This window comes from Apus apus, chromosome 4 (genome assembly GCF_020740795.1).
Source record: "Apus apus isolate bApuApu2 chromosome 4, bApuApu2.pri.cur, whole genome shotgun sequence".
NCBI lineage: Eukaryota > Metazoa > Chordata > Aves > Apodiformes > Apodidae > Apus > Apus apus.
This window is the reverse complement of record NC_067285.1, coordinates 95782100-95802964: the sequence shown is the minus strand read 5'-3', so window position 1 is coordinate 95802964 and position 20865 is coordinate 95782100. Positions and strand designations below refer to the sequence as shown.

At 37.1% G+C, this 20865-nt stretch overlaps 1 protein-coding gene across 1 annotated transcript in view; it reads left to right on the top strand.

Moving 5' to 3' along the window:
* The window catches only part of TBC1D19 (TBC1 domain family member 19), a 53925-nt gene extending 37429 nt beyond the window's left edge, over nucleotides 1-16496 (top strand). Inside the window, exons 14-21 of the mRNA XM_051618937.1 lie at nucleotides 3465-3549; nucleotides 5798-5842; nucleotides 7073-7105; nucleotides 9344-9453; nucleotides 10660-10751; nucleotides 11465-11580; nucleotides 12507-12577; nucleotides 16108-16496. Of these exons, the coding sequence (XP_051474897.1) occupies nucleotides 3465-3549; nucleotides 5798-5842; nucleotides 7073-7105; nucleotides 9344-9453; nucleotides 10660-10751; nucleotides 11465-11580; nucleotides 12507-12577; nucleotides 16108-16182 (627 nt within the window). The 3' untranslated portion in view covers nucleotides 16183-16496. The remainder of the gene's footprint in view (nucleotides 1-3464; nucleotides 3550-5797; nucleotides 5843-7072; nucleotides 7106-9343; nucleotides 9454-10659; nucleotides 10752-11464; nucleotides 11581-12506; nucleotides 12578-16107) is intronic.
* Nucleotides 16497-20865: the final 4369 nt, after the last annotated feature.

The window sequence follows — 20865 nt, the reverse complement described above, 5'->3', positions numbered from 1 at the left end:
TTCAGGTTTTTGTTTACAAAAAAAATAAATTTGCTTTACAGTTACGTACTGCAATAAGCATTAAAGGTATAGTATTGACATATTTTTAAATTGAAAACATTGATTCTGAATAAGGTAGTAGTAATAAGTTTGGTTACTTTTAGGATTTCTCCCTCCAAAGCTGCTTCTAGCAATGAGGAAATCAGCTAATTTATAAAGAGTTATCTTTGTTGCAGCCTGTCAAATATCCTTAAATAGGAGGAGATTACATCTATGAATTTCCTAATGTGTAGTTGATTGCGGTGTCAACATAAATGTCATGCAGCAAACTTACCATTTCCACAGTGATTTCCATTTCATTAGTCACATCTGTTAGGTTAGACTTGCTTAATTTTTTGTTTTAGAGTTATTTGGAACTAAATTATTTCCTCTTTGATGGTAATACGTAAAACAGCTAGTAATTCAACCAAACAAGAAACTGTCCTTAATGCTGCATAGTCCATATAGTTATTGAAGTATATGTTACTCTTTAAGCTTACTATTAAATTGTGTCTATGTATAATATTTTAGCATAATATGCATTTAAACATTAATATTTAAAATTGTAACCTAATGAAAATATAATAATTTTAACCTTAAAATAGCTTCAATATTAAGATGGTATCTGACTTTATTTCTGAGTTAAAATTTGAAAAGTGACTACACAATAACAACTCAAACATTTATATTTATTTACTGAATTATTTAAGTGTAGAAGTTCTTTTTATGATTTAAGGGTCAAAGATTATCTTCTGTATTGTAACATTATCTCTTCATCATGAGATGTGAAAATCTTATTCTTATTTCTGTTTCATTCATTATATAGCCTTCTAAAGCATAATAATTAGTAACTGACAGTTCCAGAGGACACAGTATTATAGTCTGTGAAGGAATATGAGCTAGTATTCTAAAAACATATTGTTCATCATTCCCAATATATAGCACAGTTGAATATTCTAATTTTTTATATATATCTATTAACTAAAAAAAATAATACAGAATGAAAATAATAAAAAGGACTAAACTATCTTTCCTAATTTGAAGGAGAGTCATCAGAAATCTTTGAAAAATGAAGTGCAGAGTTTTACTGCAAGGCTTTGAGACAAGGAATATCTCAAACTTCTAATTTTTTGTTGCACTGGTTTTGTCTGATATTTAGTGGTATTCTTCAGACTCTCCTAGAATAAATTTATCCATTTTCTTTAACAAGTTTATCTTCCAACCTGATTTGCAAGTGCTTTGCTGCCAAATTATGTTGTTCTGTGGCGCCTGAAAAGTTTTGCCGTATGAGTTACTTTGATATGGAATATTATTTACTGATATCATATGATAACTGGAATTAAATATTGTTTAAATAAAATGGGTAATGAAAGTCAATACTAAGTAAATTAAAATAGAAAGTAAAATAGGTAATGAAAGTAAATTATTTCTGTGTTTGCAGGTGTTTTTGTTCATGACTATTTACTGCCTTTAAGTTTCCAATTCATTGAGCAGAGGGTGCCATTTGTCTGTATTACTTAACAAATGGAACATCCATCAAAACCATAAAATTTGGGCATATAATTGCAGTGAGGATTTTTTGGTTGGATTATTGGTACCTTTTTAGTAGCATGCAATAATTTTTGGGAGGAACACTATGAAATTATGCAATTTATTTCCCTTAATATCTTTGCTTTCTTTATCCCTAAGTTTACATGTTTTTATTGCTTCTTATAACTCTTGGAATAGAGTACAGTTACTTGTAATACAGTAATTTTTTTCATTAGAGCTTTGGCTTTGTTTTTCTGATTTTGAATTCAGTGGTTTTCTTTCAGTTTTGATTATAAATATCCTATAGTTTACCAAACACTTCTGTACTTAAAAAGCAGTTTGTGCCATTGTTTTATTTAGCATTGTCATTTTTGTGAATGAAAAAAACCAAACACATAAATTATTAAATTTGTAAATTCATTATTCCGGGTCAGCGGTTCAATTTGAATACTTTATTCTTACGTCCTGCATAATGAATATATGCAAAGAACCTCACCCAGCAGTTTATAGGTATAGTCATGACTTACATTTAAAAAGATGCATAATCTTTTAAAGACTTCCAGATACTGGTACTGGACACTGTATTCCTAAACAAGGGGGCCTCAAATTAAGGTTACATTCTTTTTCCTATGAGAGAACATAATTTATGTCCTTTTTAGATTAGTTTCTTTTTCTTTGACCTCAGTTAACATATACAGAGAATTACATCTGCCTGTGAATTGTTATTGTCAGCTATATTTTGACAGCCATGAAAATGATTGTGTACTGCTGGAAAATAATATTTAGCTTAAACTGTTTGAAATAAATAAACTATATATTTTTAAAGGGTGTTTGTATCTGAGAAATAGTTTTGAAGTTCAAAAGAGGAAAAAGTCTCGAAGTATGACCTACTTTCCGAAGCAATGATGTTCAGGTGTCATGGTGTTTTGGTTTTATATGTTCCCTTTTGACAAATGCTGGTACCTGAAATATGTTTGCAGTAATTTGTCGAAGGAAAAATCCTCTCATTTTTATTCAAAATAAATTATGTAGTGAAACACTATCTAAAACATTTCCACCTTTTACACCTTGGCTATAGTTAAAACAATCAAACTCTTACAAACTACAAGAGCTGAGAGGATTTAACATATGCAAAAAAAGTCAGCAGCAAGTTAAAATCTGTCTCACTTCTACCCTCTGGCATACAATTCTTGGTAGTACAGTCTTTTATTTCAGGAAAACATGAAAATTTTCAAGTACAGTACTAATTAATCTTTTACAACTGCATATAGGATTAGATTCTTTATTGTGGTTTGTTTTTTTTTTCTAGGAATGCTTTTAGTATTTAATTATATACTCATTTGCTGTGAATACCAGATACTTCATATATGTAAACAATAAAAAATACATATATAATGTACAAAATGTAATAGGCATTTCAGAAATTACGGATACAAGGTGAAAATTATAATCTGTGCTTTTTAGAAAAATGTGAATATCGTGTAAGATTTCTGTAAAGCTCCTGGGAATTAAGGCTAATTGAAGGATCAGTCTTCTGGAACTGCACATATGCAAAACTGTAAATGTTTCATTTGCTTATTCACTTACTAGAACTTCCCCAGGTCATAGTAACTTAATAGGAAAATAGCCTAATAGATATCAAAGCAGCTAGTTGCTTGCACAGTTACTTATGATGTGACAGAAGGGGATAAACCCGGGCTGAGAGGCAAAAAGGAGGATTGGAGAATGGGCACATTTTACTGAAAACAAACGAATGTGAAGGTAAAATCATAGTAAGTTCAGTGAGCCTGGAAGCTTTCAGCTGTATTTTCAAGAGCATCCAGTAGGTGCTAATTAAGGCTAGTCCTTAAATCTGTTTGACATTGCTTTGTTGATCCAGCAAGTCAGCTGATTTTTATATGCTGTATTTCCTACAGGTATTACTCTGTTTTTCCCGAGATACATCTGTGTTGGAGCACTTTAATTACAGTAGTGCCACCCCACCCAAATCATACATACAAGGTAAAGGGAGTTGTTTTTAGAAATATTTTGTAGGTTTTATATTGAGACAGCTACAGAAATATAGTATATCACTTTGCTTTATGTTCATTACACCTAGAGGACTGCAATTAAACAAATGTTCATGTGCCCAGTTGACATCTGCTCAGATTCTGACAGTGTAGAAGCTGATAACATGAAGGCCAGATTACAATGTTGTTCTTTTACTTTAGTTTTTCGTGTATAATTCTCCAGTGTTTTACCAAAATAAAATAAACATACAACTATGACAATATGGTAAAATCTTGACAACATCTGTCTTCATCAGAGCTAGAAATTTAAAAGTACAATGTTGTCCCCTGCAACTTCAATACATTTAGCAACTGGAAGTAGTGGTGGGACATTATCTGAGTTTTGCAGATATTTATAGACAGGAGTAGAATATCCTGCTGAAGAACTGTGGGCTCTCTTGAAAGGTCTGGAAAAGGAGAGCCCTACCAAGCAGACTTATACTGATTTTTTTCAAAGCATTACATCTTCCAGAATGTTAGCTTTCTTCTGGATGTTCTTTGGATTAAGTTCTCATGTGAATCTTAATTTTCTTAACAATATAAAATGTATTGGTTCAGTCCACCTGCCTTCTCTGCTGACTTCTAATGCCATACCTCTGGACTGTGTTTTCTTGCTTCTTAGATCCTTATCTGCTCCTAATTTCGTCTTCCTTCTTGAATCATTCAGCCATCCAATCACTTTAGTTTTCCATGTACCTTTACCTTGTGCATTCCCGTTTCCTTCCTGTATCCCTCATGCCAGTGCCAAATGTGATCCCTGTATCAAATACTTTTTTTGAACAGGACCTCTGCTGACACTTTACCTTTTGCTGCTTCTTATGTCACGAGAGACAATATTTTTTTCTTGTTTTTCTTCTTCCTCCTTTGTTGCTTTGTAGGTCTTTTATTTCTCATTAACTGAATTAGGAAGTTTTCTCTACCTACTTCTTGAATCGACCTCAGAGACAAACAGCAGTGGGATCCCAAGTTTCACTCAGGCACAGAGCCATGGCAGCCCAGAAACTTAATCCTATATAGATCTGGGGAGGGCAGGTTTTTATACCTAAATCTCTACTGAAGCTGTACAGTGTAAATCCAAAAGACTTAGGTCCTATTTTGGGCTAATTTTCCGATATATGCTTTAGGCTAAAACTACTCTCCTTTCAGATTACACTCCCTGCTGCGAGGCAAGCAAACTATTGAAAGAAAAAGTGCAAAACAATTTTGAGTTTAATTAAGCAATTGATTCCTGTCATTGGAAAATTTTATTTTCATGGGATAGCAGGCAAGAGCTTTGCAAGGTAATTTAGAATTTAATTCAGTTGATACATACAACAGGAAAATACCTAAGTCCAGATTCCGCTGAACTTGACAAAAGTTCCCTGTGCTGAATTCTTATGTCTAGAGTGCAAAAAATACAGAGTTCTAAAGGATCTTTGAATATTCTGTAATTTTTCATATAAATTATTACATTTTCTACTTTTCTCATTGCAAAGTGAAAATAATTACAGTTTTTAATTACTTGTAATTATGCTTTAAAACATTTTTCTACATAAATCGTTAAATTTTAATAGTAGATTTTAAATTATTAGGTTCTACAGTTAAAATAAAATAGCCTAAGATAATGCTAATTTTGCAGGGAAGAGAAAAAGCTATATGGTCAGTCTATCCTATCAGTGATTGTCTTGACTAAAGTGATCTTTGTATTAAACAGATTACCTAAATATTTTTTGTTATAGCTAAACTATACCATGCATCTGCCTCTCTTTTATAGGCTTAATGAAGCCTTGAATGTTTTTTATCTGTTCTTACAACTTTTTAGATGCCTTTCCTGCCCCTAGGTAAGTCTGCCACAGCATGGCAGACTTATCCCCTTAACCTCATTCCCTCATAATGCTTCGCTGTCTTCAAGATATGCAGGAAGCACCTTCAGAGCTGCAAGACAGAACCCAATACAGTCTCCATGGGTTTGCATTGCTGAAATCTTCGTCCTCTTTTTTTGCTGTTTGTCATCCTCCTTTATTTGTGCTGCATTTTCATTTTATATCTGACACAGTAGTTGTCCTATCGCATTGCTTGCTTATTTTTGCAGTATCAAATAAGTCAGTAACATAATTAGTTATGATCTTTATAATTGTAACTTAGAATCTATATTTGCGATTTAAATCTTTACACCCTTTAACAGTTTAATCACATTTTAATCGTGGTTTGATGATTCACAGGAAAACTTGGAATGGAAGAATATGCTGTTTTCTATCCTCCAAACGGTAAGAATAATACTATTGCCTCCTCTAGTGGCAGATTGGAAAGATGCAGCATTTTTTCCTCAAATACGTTACTTCTTTTTTCTGTTATAACTTTTGTTTCACTGTTATTCTGCAAAATTCATTTATTTAAAGGAGTAAGTTGGACTGAAGCTACCCCAAAGCCACATTCAGCCTGGTTTTAGTAGTCATGTGCAGAATTGGTGTGTGTGGGAAAGAGAAGGAAAACAACTTGTGGTGCTGCATCTTGTATTCCAGTCTTTTACCAGCACTTAGAGGATCTGAATGATACATGCTGAAACTGTCTGACCCCCAGCTTTTCAGTGTGCAGCAAACCAAGTATTTTCCTCTCAAAATTTTTATTAATTTTAAAAATTCAGACGTAACTAATATAGGTAATTGTAATTTAGTATCATTGCTGTAGTTACTTCAGTTATTAAAACATTTTTTCAGCTTATTTTGACCCTTTCAATCCCTATCTATTAAATCCTTTCCCTGTTTTTGCACTGCATTTGTATTTTAAGTTCAAGTTCTTTGCTCTTGCTTTCACAGTCTTACATCACCAATCTTAAATCTGTCTCTCTGTCCTTGTCTTTTATGTCTTTTGTGTTCCAGTGGTGTCAATTTTAACACATACTTTTGTTCCCCCTTCTTCCATTTTTGCCTCTGCAATACTGTGCAGTGTTGTAGCCATGAAGCATTGTCCTTATCATCTTTTGCCAAAGCAGCTCCCTCTTTCTGGTTCTACACAAAAATTAATGAATGGGAATGAAGATCAGCTGGAAGGGGGAGAGAACTGTCATGATCAACTGTCAAGTCCTCTAAATGTTTTATCTGAGTACTACATGAATTGCTGCAGCTCTTGGCCTCCTTTCTTCCCCTCTCCCTCCTTGTCAGTGCATGACATTTACGGGTTGTCATTTATCTGAAATTAGGTTCTGATTTCAGGAAAGCTTATATGTAATAATTTCATGCAGATGGAACTTTACTTGGCTTTCTAGGAACTGTAGCATGTGTTCAGACACGTACTTGGTTGTGCTGAAGTAAGTAATACAATTCCTGTACTTAAATATTTACCAGATTGAGATCTAGGACTGCAGGTATCATAACAAGGAAATATTTTATTCCTATTGTAGGCAGAACAAAGTTTAGAAACTTGGGGCAAAAATACAGTTTTCTACGTAGATAAAAAGAAAATAAAAGAACCAAAGAAGAAATATTTTTGTTTTGTAGGTGTAATTCCTTTTCACGGCTTTTCTATGTATGGTAAGTGTGACTCTCATAAACTCTTAAAACCTCAGGATTGCTTTTATCCTGTTGCACTTTAAAGCTGTATGTGCTTATCTGCAACTTTTAAGCTTGTGTGTATTCTATTTCTTTGTGTATGAGGACTGTTGTATATACTTTTACAAATTCCAGGCTGTTTCTATTTTCTTACATTGCAGCTTGCTACCATATGGGAGTTTATTCTTTGAGAGCTAATAGTTCAGCTATACATTTAATGTATATGGACCAATGGAGTTTGTTGGCAGAGTGCTCTTGTGTTTCACTTCTAGCATGTTACCTGTGAAAAGAGTTCTTGAAAACATTAATTATGTGAAGGCCTGTTGCTGTATCCATTTGCTAGAACAGGTGTTAAAGGAGCATTAAATAACATGCTGTTATCCATGAGGAATGGTCATTACTTTACTGCACAGAGGAAAGCTCAAGTATCCGTAAGATTTCTAGGAAATGAGCAGAAAAATCTCAGTTCTCAGATGTAAGAAGGCAGCTAGTGCAGAGATGCTCCAACAACGTGAGACTATTTGTTACAGCTCTCCTGCTTTTTCCTTTGATCATAGAATTAGAGAATCAGAGAACTATTCAGGTTGGAAAAGGCCCTTGGGATCACCAAGTCCAACCATCATCCCTACTCTACAAAGTTCTCCCCTAAACCATATCCACTAACACCACATCCAAACTACCCTTAAACACATCCAGGGATGGTGACTGAACCACCTCCCTGGGCAGCCTATTCCAGTGTCTTACCACTCTTTCTACGAAAAAAATTTTCCTAATGTCCAGTCTAAACCTCCCCTCTTGCAGCTTGAAGCCATTCCCTCCTGTTCTGTCACTAACTACCTGTGAAAAGAGACCAACACCAGCCTCTCTACAATGACCTTTCAGGTAGTTGTAGAGACTGATGAGATCTCCCTTCAGCCTCCTCTTTCTCAAACTAAACATTCCCAGCTCCTTCAAGCATTCTTCATAAGATTTATTCTCTAGGCCCTTCACCAGCTTCATTGCGCTTCTCTGTATTAGCTCCAGCACTCCAATCACAGAATCTTAGGGGTTGGAAGGGACCTCGAAAGATCATCTAGTCCAACCCTCCTGCCAGAGCAGGATCACCCACAGTACATCACACAGGAATGTGTCCAGGTGGGTTTTGAATGTCTCCAGTGAAGGAGACTCCACAGTCTCTCTGGGCAGCCTGTTCCAGTGCTCTGTCACTCTCACAGTAAAGAAGTTTTTTCCGATGTTTATGTGGAACCTCCTATGCTCAAGTTTGCATCCATTGCCCCTTGTCCTATCACTGGACGTCACTGAGAAGAGTCTGGCTCCATCCTCTAGACACTCGCCCGTAACATATTTGTACACATTGATGAGGTCACCCCTCAGTCTCCTCTTCTCCAAACTAAACTGACCCAGCTCCCTCAGCCTTTCCTCGTAAGGGAGATGTTCCACTCCCTTCATCATCTTTGTGTCTTTGCACTGGACTATTTCAAGCACTTCCCTGTCCTTCTTGAACTGAGGGGCCCAGAACTGGACACAATATTCCCGATGTGGCCTCACCAAAGCAGAATAGAGGGGGAGGAGAACCTCTCTTGACCTACTAACCACACCCTTTCTAATGCACCCCAGGATGCCATTGGCCTTCTTGGCCACTAGGGCACATTGCTGGCTCATGGTCATGCTCCTGTCCACCAGGACCCCCAGGTCCCTTTCTCCTACACTGCTCTCCAGCAGGTCAGCCCCCAACCTGTACTGGTACATGGGGTTGTTCTTGCCCAGATGTAAGACTCTACACTTGCCCTTGTTGAATTTCATCAAATTTCTCCCTGCCCAACTCTCCAGCCTGTCTAGGTCTTGCTGAATGGCAGCACAGCCTTCTGGTGTGTCAGCCACTCCTCCCAGTTTAGTGTCATCAGCAAACTTAAAGTCTATTTGTTATGCCAAGGAAGCCAGCACTGTAGTAAGCATGTTCTAATTAGTTTAGAATCTTGAAATATATAGAACTAATATATGGAACTATTGCCTAGGAATGTACTGTTCTCCCTTTCTTAACTTTTTATATAAAATTATAGATTCTATTATAGAATAGCTCTAAATAATTAATTTAGTATTGTTTTTGTAAATTGTACCATTATAAATTACTGTTTTTTCCCCATACTTCATGCACTTAATAATTAAACTTTTTTAGCAGTTTACAATGTTGAGTCAATTATAATTCTTTTATGCTTTCAGTTGCTCCACTTTGTTTTCTATATCATGAACCTTCCAAATTGTATCAGATATTCCGTGAGATGTATGTGCGTTTTTTCTTCAGACTCCATTCCATCTCTTCTCATCCTTCTGTAAGTTCATTAGGAATTAAAACACACTCACCTGATACTCTGTTTGCTGTGGAATGATGATATACATTGGCATGATTTTCTATATGATTGAAATATATATACTTTAGGCAAGCTTGGAAAGAATATAAAGTAACTCCAGTTTGGATATTTTAGTTTTCTACATGAGTGTTAGTCTTTGCTATAGAATAATATCATGTACTTTAAAATAGTACCGTTCTCATTTTTTGGTGTGTTTTTTGAGAATAAATTATTTTATGTGATAGGTTTATGAGTTCAAGAAGTCACATAAATGCATACTTGCTTTCATTTTAATCAGTGACATGTAAGCACACATAATATAGTATTTTCTGGGGTAGAGGAATTAAATTACAGTCATATATACTGATATTGTTTCAGTGATATCAAGTTAGTGTCTGTTTCTTTAACTTGAGTATCTTTGCATACAGCACATGCATTTTAGTACTACTAGATGAATTGAAAGACTTTGGTCATGTTTATGACCAGGACGAGATGTCTTGAATGTAAGGCAACTCTAGGAATTTGCTTATATTCTATTTTTTAAGAATAAAATATTATTTTTTTTCTCCTTCACAAAGTGAAGTGACTTCTTGAAAACACTTCTTGGTGAAAAGAAAATTCTTTCCTTCATATACCATTTCAAGGCTGTGCATTGTGCTTTCAGTCATGAATATGAATAGCAGGGAAACTGATCAGACAGGAATCTATTCATTTTCATGGACTTTACAAAGAAATTTTAAAATGCATTTACATTTAACTTTTTGTAACTATCCCCATTGTTGTTTCTAGATATCAGAGATAAACTACTCCACACACACTCTGTTTGTTAGTGTATATATATAGTATGAGTTCTATTTCATCAGAGTGGAAATATCTCAAGTAGGTCCTATTATAATAACCCACTAAGTACTTAGACCCTGACATACAAATACCATAAGTAACTTACAGCTGAAAGAGACTACCAAAACATATTACGTTGCTAATACATATATAGACTTGTCAGAGGAAGGCTTTAGTGACTGAAAGCATTGAAGTTGCTTGTGTCCTGCTTAAGTGAGCTGTACATTTTATCATTAATAGTGCTTTATTGTTTGAATTAAAAATTCATGCATACTTACATGCTGATACTATTTTCTCAGATTTGACAGGCTGAGTGTTAGTATTCTGGATATTATCTTGTTTCATTAGGGCATTGTGTCACTGTGTTTGCTATTTGAGACTCTTCTACAAACCCATCTGCCTCAGCTCTTTTATCACCTTCGAGAAATTGGGGCTCAGCCGTAAGTACTTCTTTCTGACTTGCTACAAATGTTGCAGATTCATTGTTCTGAAAATACTGTTCTGTGGTATTTTCATTTAGAAGAGATGGGAAATTATTCAAAAGTGCAAATATTCATGTTCCATTTTTCCTTGAAAGTCAGTGAGAGTACTAGGTCTAATCTGAGGGTGTGTGTTTTGTGCATTTCTTCTGTATGTTCTGTGGAAAAGAGGTGAATTGCTGTGTGACAAATGCTGCATTATTCACCTAAATTTGAGTTACTCATGGCAGATCTGATAGAACCAAGTGATTTATTTCCAAGGGCCAGAAGACACAGAGATATGTTAGTTACAGCAGAAGCTGCAAGAGGTTGTCATTCTATTGGATACTCATGGCACTAAGTGTAATAGCACCTGAAAACCTTACTGTTATAATTGGTATCCATCATAATAGCTTAACAGCAGAAGGGATGAAACATTGGAGGTAATAATAGCTGAGGATCCCTCTAATGTGATGGTCAGAAAATGTAATTATATTAGTACTTCATCAAATAAGATGATAGATTGTTTTCTGATGGCTGTTGCAAAGGAATACAATTACTGCAGCAAGAGAAATGTCTATTTTTCCTGGAAGAGAAATTCAGAAGAATAATTAAATATTTTCAATTTATAAAGGATCTGTCTGATCATTATGGAAGACAGAAATCTAGTACTGTTGTTTATCACTTCTTTGCAGGCTACGAATTTCATTTAAATGGATGGTACGAGCATTTTCTGGCTATTTAGCTACAGATCAGCTCTTGCTTCTGTGGGACAGAATCCTGGGATACAACTCTCTAGAAATTCTTGCTGGTAATATAATTATTTTTGCAAAATGTGTGAAGTACAGATGAATGTAAGCAAATACCTGTTGACTTTGATGTGTTTTTGACAAGAAGGAAATAGTTGCTCTTTAATGTTGAAAGCAGATTACATACATGTCAGAGAGTATAACTTTTAGAAAAAATTGCATAAACACTGCATCTCTAACAAAAATATGTAAAGTATTTTTTTAATGATAGCACTTTGAAAATGGTAAGCTCTGAACAGAACATAAGACATTCTCCCAGCTTCAGTGGTAACAATAAATGGTACTCATTTATGGCAAGTACTTCTTCAATACTTACAGGAACTGAGATTTCCCCCAATTTTTCTGGATTTCTTCATTCAAAATCCCATCTTTTAAGTTTGAAAGTTTTATATTTATTTTTATAAATGAAATTATCTGCTAAGATTTATGCAAGGTTTAAGATTGGAGATATAAAGGAGATGTATCTTCAGTCAAGTCAACTTTTAAATACAAAGTTGATTAAGAGAAAAGTTTTTGGTTCCATTTGTATGTATAAGACAGCTACTTAGAGATGTGGAATTATGTAAGATAGTACAAAATAAATGAACATTTTTAATGTTCTATAATATTCACAACTGAAATATTGCTGTTTAAAGGAATTATAATGATTTGCTTAGAAATAAGCTAGTTGTAAATCCCCTTGTCCCTTTTAGTTAAAAGGTAGTCGGCTTAAACTCAAGCATTTTCATTCACTTTTCTGAAAGAATGTTGTGTTTTTCCTGTGTGTTTTAAAGAATGGCCACAGAATCTCAAACAGAGCCATCCATTGTATGTTCTTCAGAAGTAAAATAATTACTCTGACTGAGTGAGAATTAGTATTTTACATCAAGATTAATTCTTACCACTAATTAACAGGTCAACAACTTAAATGTTGGGCATTCTCTTTCAGTCCTGGCAGCTGCTGTGTTTGCTTTCCGAGCAGTCAACCTGATGGAGGTGACATCACTGGCTGCAGCTGAAGTAAGGATAAGTTTCAGTTAGAGTTTGAAATAGTTTCTGGTGCTTTGCCAACAAGAGTAACTTAAGCTTCCCATGGCACGTGGTACATAGTGCAAATCTTTCAGCCTAAATTCTTACCTTAGGTAAAAAACTACAGAAATTGTGAACGTGCAGTATATAATACTGCTTTTTCTGGAGTGAAAAGAGATAAAAGAGTATATTTGCTACAGAAATGCAATGTTAGAATCATAGAATCATAGAATCATAGAATCATAGGGGTTGGAAGGGACCTCGAAAGATCATCTAGTCCAACCCCCCTGCCAGAGCAGGGTCACCTAGAGTACATCACACAGGAAGGCGTCCAGGCGGGTTTTGAATGTCTCCAGCGAAGGAGACTCCACAACCTCTCTGGGCAGCCTGTTCCAGTGCTCTGTCACTCTCACAGTAAAAAAATTTTTCCTGATATTCATCTTAAACCTCCTATGCTCCAACTTGTATCCATTACTCCTTGTCCTATCACTGGTCTTCACTGAAAAAAGCTTAACTCCATCTTCTTGACACTCACCCTTTACATATTTGTAAACATTGATGAGGTCCCCCCTCAGTCTCCTTCTCTCCAAACTAAAGAGACCCAGCTCCCTCAGCCTTTCCTCATAAGGGAGATGTTCCACTCCCTTAATCATCCTTGTGGCTCTGCGCTGGACTCTTTCAAGCACTTCCCTGTCCTTCTTGAACTGAGGGGCCCAGAACTGGACACAATATTCCAGATGTGGCCTCACCAATGCAGAATAGAGGGGGAGGAGAACCTCTCTTGACCTACTAACCACACCCTTTCTAATACACCCCAGGATGCCATTGGCCTTCTTAGCCACAAGGGCACACTGCTGGCTCATGGTCATCCTCCTGTCTACCATGACCCCCAGGTCCCTTTCACCTACACTGCTCTCCAGCAGGTCAGCCCCCAACCTGTACTGGTGCATGGCGTTTTTCTTCCCCAAATGCAAAACTCTACACTTGGCCTTGTTAAACTTCATCAGGTTTTTCCCCGCCCAAGTCTCCAGCCTGTCTAAGTCTCTCTGAATGGCAGCACAGCCTTCTGGTGTGTCAGCCACTCCTCCCAGCTTGGTGTCATCAGCAAACTTGCTGAGGGTACATTCTGTGCCCTCATCCAGGTCGTTGATGAAGATATTGAACAACACCGGTCCCAGTACCGACCCCTGAGGGACTCCACTAGTCACAGGCCTCCAACTAGATTCTGCCCCATTGACTACAACTCTCTGACTTCTTCCTTTCAACCAGTTCTTGATCCACCTCACTGCCTGATCATCAAACCCATACTTGATCAACTTATCTACAAGGATGCTGTGGGAGACGGTGTCAAATGCTTTACTGAAATCAAGATAGACCACATCTACCGCTCTACCATCATCTATCCACCTAGTAATTTCCTCATAGAAGGCTATGAGGTTAGTCAAACATGACTTACCCTTGGTAAAACCATGTTGACTGCTCTTGATGACCCCCATCTCCTTGATATGTCTAGAGATAGTGCCAAGGACAAGTTGTTCCATTACCTTTCCAGGGATGGAGGTGAGGCTGACCGGTCTATAGTTACCCGGGTCCTCCTTCTTGCCCTTCTTGTAGACTGGAGTGACATTTGCTATCCTCCAGTCCTCAGGCACCTCTCCAGTTACCCATGACTTACCGAAGATGATGGAGAGTGGACTAGCAATGACCTCCGCCAGCTCCCTCAGCACCCTTGGATGCATTTCATCCGGACCCATCGATTTATGGATGTCCAGATTATGCAACTGATCCCTAACCCAATCCTCATCTACTATGTCCTCACCTATCTTGACTACTTCTGGGGTTATATGAATCTGGGGCTCATGGGAAAAGCCTGCAGGAGTAAAGACAGAGGCAAAGAAGGCATTCAGCACCTCTGCCTTCTTCATATCCTCTGTCACCAGGGCACCCACCTCATTCAGCAGTGGGCCTATATTGCCTCTGGTATTAGCTTTGTTGGCTATGTATTTGAAAAAGCCCTTTCTACTGTCCTTAACCCGACTTGCAAGGTTAAGTTCCAAGGAGGCCTTAGCTTTCCTAGTTGCCTCCCTACATTCCCTGACAACATTCCTATATTCCTCCCAAGTGACCAGTCCCTCCTTCCATGATCTATAGATTTTCCTCTTCCACTTGAGTTTCCCCAGCAGTTCCTTTTTTAACCACGCTGGTCTCCTAGCTCCCTTACTAGATTTTCTACCCATTGGGACACACTGATGCTGTGCTTGCAAGAAGTGGTCCTTGAATATTGTCCAGCTATCTTGAGCCCCTTTACCTTCTAGCACTCTGTCCCATGGGACTTCCCTTAACAATTGGTTGAGGAGGCCGAAGTTTGCTCTGTAGAAGTCCAGGGTTCTGGTCCTGCTGGAAATTCTGTTCCTCCCACACAGGATCCTGAACTCCACCATCTCATGGTCGCTGCAGCCAAGGTTGCCATTGACCACCACTGCTTCAATAAGGCCCTCCTTGTTGGTGAGCACAAGATCCAGCAGCGCTCCTCTTCTAGTCGGCTCATCCACCATTTGCATTAAGAAGTTGTCATCAATGCATTGGAGGAACCTCCTAGACTGTGACAGGCTGGCTGTATAAGTCTTCCAGCAGATATCGGGATAGTTAAAATCTCCCATGAGGACCAAGGACTGCAGTTGTGAGGCTGCTTTCAGCTGCCTGTAGAAAGCCTCATCAACTTCCTCATCTTGATCAGGAGGTCTGTAGTAGACCCCCACAACTGTGTCACCCAAATAATGTTACCAAATAATTTTGTACTATCAGATTTTTTTTCTATTTTAATGTATCACCTATGTTTGATGGATACACAATTTTTGAAATATTGTGGAGGCTTGTACTGTTTTTCTAAGTGCGTTTTAATGTAGTTGCTTCAGTGCTTTTTGATATTAAAAAGTTTTACCAGGTTATTTTTTTCAATATTCAAAGTGAAATTTCACTGTGAATACTATCATTTTACTGGTGGGAAGTGAAGAAAAATTAAGTCATGAAGACGAAGATTATTATTTCTAGCTATTTGTTAAAATATATTTTTTCCCATTAGCTTGTGATGACTCTTCTTTTTTAACATATTTTCATGAAAAGACTTTGACTATTTGAGTTACTACATTGGACTTACTTCACAAGTACTAGCCAAGCCAAAGGATAAGGATTCTTAATTCCCAATTATTTTTAGAAGCAAGTTGAAATGTTAGACCCCTTATTCACCCATGATGCTGTGTGTGTTTGAAGTCAGGCTAAAGGCTAAAATAAAGTTACTTGATTTATATACATAAACATGCTTTTTCTTTGAAATGTTAAATGAAAAATAATACAATAAGGCACTAACAAAAACCAGCTTTATTTGTTTTCTAGCCAGGTCTGAATCTAATTATTGCTAGTATTGTATTCAATATTTGAATATTTTTCTGACTTCTTGACTTTCTTGAAAGAAATTTGATTCAAATGTCAAGTTTAACAAGTCTTTTTGGTTTTCATCCTAGGCTGTGCTTGCTGACCTTTCCACCCTGAAAGTTATGCCTCTTCTTCAAATCTTCCTGTTTGCTACTGTCACTTGATATGCTTCAACTGTACTGGTCTCAGAATCCCACTCTTTCTTGAGAAACTAATCGCCAACTATGCAATGTCTGCATAAAAACAAAACTAAAATGTATGTATAATGTTAATTTAGAAATCATGACTTTAAAATTTTCTAACTGAAAGTGATAATTTTGCACACAAGCATATGCAGTGCATGCTACTGAACATTTCACTGGAACAGCAATAGTTATTATTTGTACATTGAGAATGACTGCTTGTGCAAATAAGCAATATGAATCAGTGTCTAAAATGCATGTAATATGCAGTTAAATAAAGTAGAAGTAATTCATTATCTGAGTGTTGTGATGTAGATGTTGGAGTTGTAAAAGCTCTTTTTTGATATGAAATTACTTTTTCAAGCTCAAAGCTTAGAGGATATCAGTTCACATACCATAAATTGAGAAAACAGAGATGCTTTTAAATTGCAATATTTTTTTCTTGTTTTCTAAGAAAAAGATAGGATCGTACAGCAGCTCTGCTATCTCTTACTTATTCTCTTCACAGAATTTTTCTCTGTGTTCTTTCTCATGCTAGCTCCTTCTGTTGATTCTTTTAATATACAGAGATGTAGTCACACATTCCCCATACATCTTCAGTTAGGTGTACAGCTACCTCAGGCATCTTCTAAACTCCTACCCTGAGTCCCATCGTAGGCCCCATGTCGTAAAATGCATTCCTCTGCAGAGGAGGCTTGAGCGCACCTTCCTTCAGAACTCACTGCAGCTAGTCCTTGCATGAGCCAAAATACTCCCCTGAGAACTATGCCAAGAGTCCTTTTGCTGTGCCCCACGCCCTCTCTGGGAGAGCAGTGTTATGTCTTTGCCAGTTTTCCAGCCTCTCCGATTCAACAGCTCAGGCTTCAGAACCCAAACTGATATCGATGTGTGGCAGATTGTCACTGCACTGTCAGGTCGGCTCATCCTCTCGAGCGATCGTCTGAGTTTCCACTGAGTCAGTGATCTGATTTGGTTAAGCATATCTTAATACCTGAATAAGGAGCAAAGTCAAAAGAGCATAATGGGTAATACAGCCACTCTGTTTGCGATTGGACTTTTGTTGTCATCATTTGTCATACATACCCAATGTATGACAGTGAAACATTAATCCCTCGTAGTTTGCTCAAAAGTTGTCTGAAAAGTGATCTAAGCTATAGTCTCAGACAGGGTAATAAGCTTTACATCTGTGATTCTTCTTGTCTCTGTCAGGATAATGTAGTAAGAAACCCTGAATTTTTACAGACTGCTAGTAAATCTATAAGGCTAACTTTAAAAAGGGTAAAGTTATGGTCTCGGTACAGTGACTTATGTGAAGACCCAAATTGCTTAACAGGTAGGGCACATTGAATGACAATATTTGGGGAAATTTTGTCCTTCATAACAAAGAAAATGGATCTTTTCCTTAATATTTTGCGAGAAGCTGTTTTAACTGTTTAACTGGAGACTTTTCTATGATGTTTAGTTTTTTAAAAGTGGACATGTGACAGCTTTGATCTTTACAGCACATATTACACTGTTTTATATATGGGGAATGGAGGCATAGAAAGCTTAAATGATTTGCTTAAGATTACAGAGTAAATTCCTAAAAAAGGTGAGCAGTCTCACAAATTAGTGTTTATACTTTGGGATGCTCAGTATTACCCACAAGACCTTATTTCATCTTCAGAACAAAACATAATGCACATCTACCTCCATAAATGCAGCATTTTGCAGTTTTTAAAATCTGTAAGAGTGGGTAGAAATTTATAAATTAGAATGTTACAAAGCAGTCACAAGGACTGTGGCTCTGTAAGGTCATTACAAGGTTACCATGGCTTCGTAGGGAATTAAAAGTATTAACTAAATAGCAAGGGAGATTCCTTAGAGGCCAGCTGACCCTCTAATTCCCATTGCTCTGTGCAAGTGCATGATGCAGAATCTGACCATTACCCTAACCCATTCTGTATTGAGATTTTCAACCAATGGTTTTCCTCTTTTTTAAAGTTTCAGTAGTTTTGAAAATATTATAAATAGGCAGAGATGGAGACTTTGGGGTTCTTGTTTGAACAAGCAGTTCTGTGAGTAACAGAATATGGTCTGTTGTCCTCTGACTTGCCACCTTGTTATTTGTCCTAACAATCTCATGTCTCCTGTGTGTTCCATCTTCCCTCCATACTGGAGTACTTAAACTCCTTTTCTGGAGCACCACCCTCATTTCTCCTGATGACTGGACAGGGGACCTTATGTTCCATGGCTAGTGAGGACCAACACACATTTTTTGCTAGACCACCCGTGCTGACTGCCCAGGCTGCTGCTCCGTGAGCCTGGCATACTGCTGTGCTTCTTATTTCAGTGTTGATCAAAGGCTTCAGGGACTGACTATGTGAAGAGCTTGAGCCAGGTATTGTCTGGACCAGCTATAGAAGCAAATATCTTGAAGACCTCTGATGCCTTTTGCCAGATGTTTAATTGACTTTTTTGAGACTCAGAAAGATGCATGCACACACTCTCACAGGGACATGTATATGGAAAGAAAGAGTATAACTACTTTAAAAATGAGATTAAGAGGAGATTAAAAATAAACCAGATCCCCTCCTTAGACTTCAGTTATATTGTTAGATTTTACAATATTTTTTAAATCTTTTGTAAAATCTATTTTTAAATCTATTTTTTAAATCTACATTTTTAAAAAATCTATTTTTAAAAATTGGTTTTACTGAAGATGTATTATTTTCACATTCACTTCAGTTTCTCATTTTATTTCCAATAAAATACTACTTTTCAGTTTCTGGCTGATACTTATAGAATCATAGAATGCCAGGTTGTAAGGGAACTCAAGGATCATCTGGTCCAACCTTTCTAGGTACTTCTATAGTTTATATGATGTGGCTTAGCACCTTGTCTTTTTAATCTTCCTTCCTTATGTAACACTCTGTCATTTAATTTTATTTTTTTAAAATTATATTTTTATTAATGACTGGTTTCTATCTTAGAGCTAGATACTTCTCTTGTGTACATAGATAGTATAAATTATTTAAATTTAAATTTCTTAACTTTAGAGACCCATTCAAACCTGTTGATGTCTGTAGTCTGTAACTTGACTTTCAAACCAATTTTTTGCTGCTTGCCTTAGGATTCTGGCTATGGTCTGTTGAAAGTTTCTTGTAATGTCAAATAGACTGTTTAAAAACCACAAAAGTAAACAGGCTTTTCTAAAAATGTACCCAAGTTATCTTTGTTCAGTACTTCCAAAAATATATTGAAACTTAAATCTTCATGGCTGGGTAGTGAACCAGTTGCATAACTAGAGCAGTTTCTACTTTTTAATGGAATTTTTTGTCATAGTAACAAATTTTATTATGAGAGATGGAGAGACTATGGAGACTATAAAACAGCCAGATATGCCACAGAAACGGCTGAAAAGAGACACCATTTTAGGACAAATTTCTACTTGTTACCAGAAAAAAATGTATGCCCCAGGATATGTCTCTTTTACTGTCATCTAATGAATTTTATAAAATTCTTCCAGCAAGACTGAAGGGATTTCATTAAAGAGAATTGCTGTGTAAAGATCAGTTAGAGGGAAGAAATTAAGTGAGTAACAGATTAACACTGAATGTGAGGCTATTTAAAAGATCCTGAAATATACTGCAAAACTATAGGGCTGTATCTTTAGTGAGGAAGGGGAAGAGCCTTTTGACATATTTTAACAAATCTCTAAAATATTCTGTCCAGTATTATATGTGAGGAAATAGAGAAGGGAAGGAGGATGCAGCAGGGGTGGTGGGGGCTGCTGGGCTCTTCCTTGTCCCTCCTTTCCTGAAGGTTGTTCCTGTCCATGCCTGGCTGCTGGCAGAGGCTGCTGCACCAGCTGCTTTCATCCCCAAAGCCCACAGAGGAAAGGCAATTAGCTGAAGTGCATATTTGAGATCAACAGAGCTTTGTGTTTTGTACAGCCAGCTACAGCAGCTTCCTCCAGCCCTGAGAAATGCACTTGATGTGCAGTTACAGGGCAGGGGAACGCAGCAGAGCCAGGGCCAAGAGCAGGACCAGGGCCAAGGCAGGGCCAGGGCCAGAGCCAAGACGAGGTCCCCACTGGGGAATGGCCGGCAGAGGGGACATTAGCCAGCCTTCCTGCCCTCCTGGGCAAGCCCAGCAGGAGAACCATCCCTGTGAACGATTCCCCCTCCTGACAACCATACTAATGATACTGGGTTTTAGAAAAATCTCTGAAGGACAACTGTGGCGGGGTTGGTTTGGGTTTTTCAAATTTATTTTATAGCTCTAGGACCCAGTATGAGAGAGGAGAAAAAAAAAACCAACACAACAAAAACCCTTCTGAAGGCTTCAGGCCTTTAGCACAAGGCCACACTTGTTATGAGGAACTGCATGTCTGTGGGCAGTCCTGCAAGAACCATTCATTGTAGTAAATAACCACAGAATAATCCAAAATCTCTAGAATCCAGAATAAGCTGTACTGCTAACTGAAATCACTGAAAGACATTTTTTTTTTCCTGTGCACTGTTTCAATAACTTAACAAAACTGCTAATGCAGGGAAGATAATTTTGATCCAGCAGTGGAACAGTTCTGCTCTGCTTTAAGAGAGTGTTACAAAGACTGTTAGAGTAGGATATTGATCTTGGGTTCAGCAGGGTTCATAAGACTGCAACACACGAATTATTGTA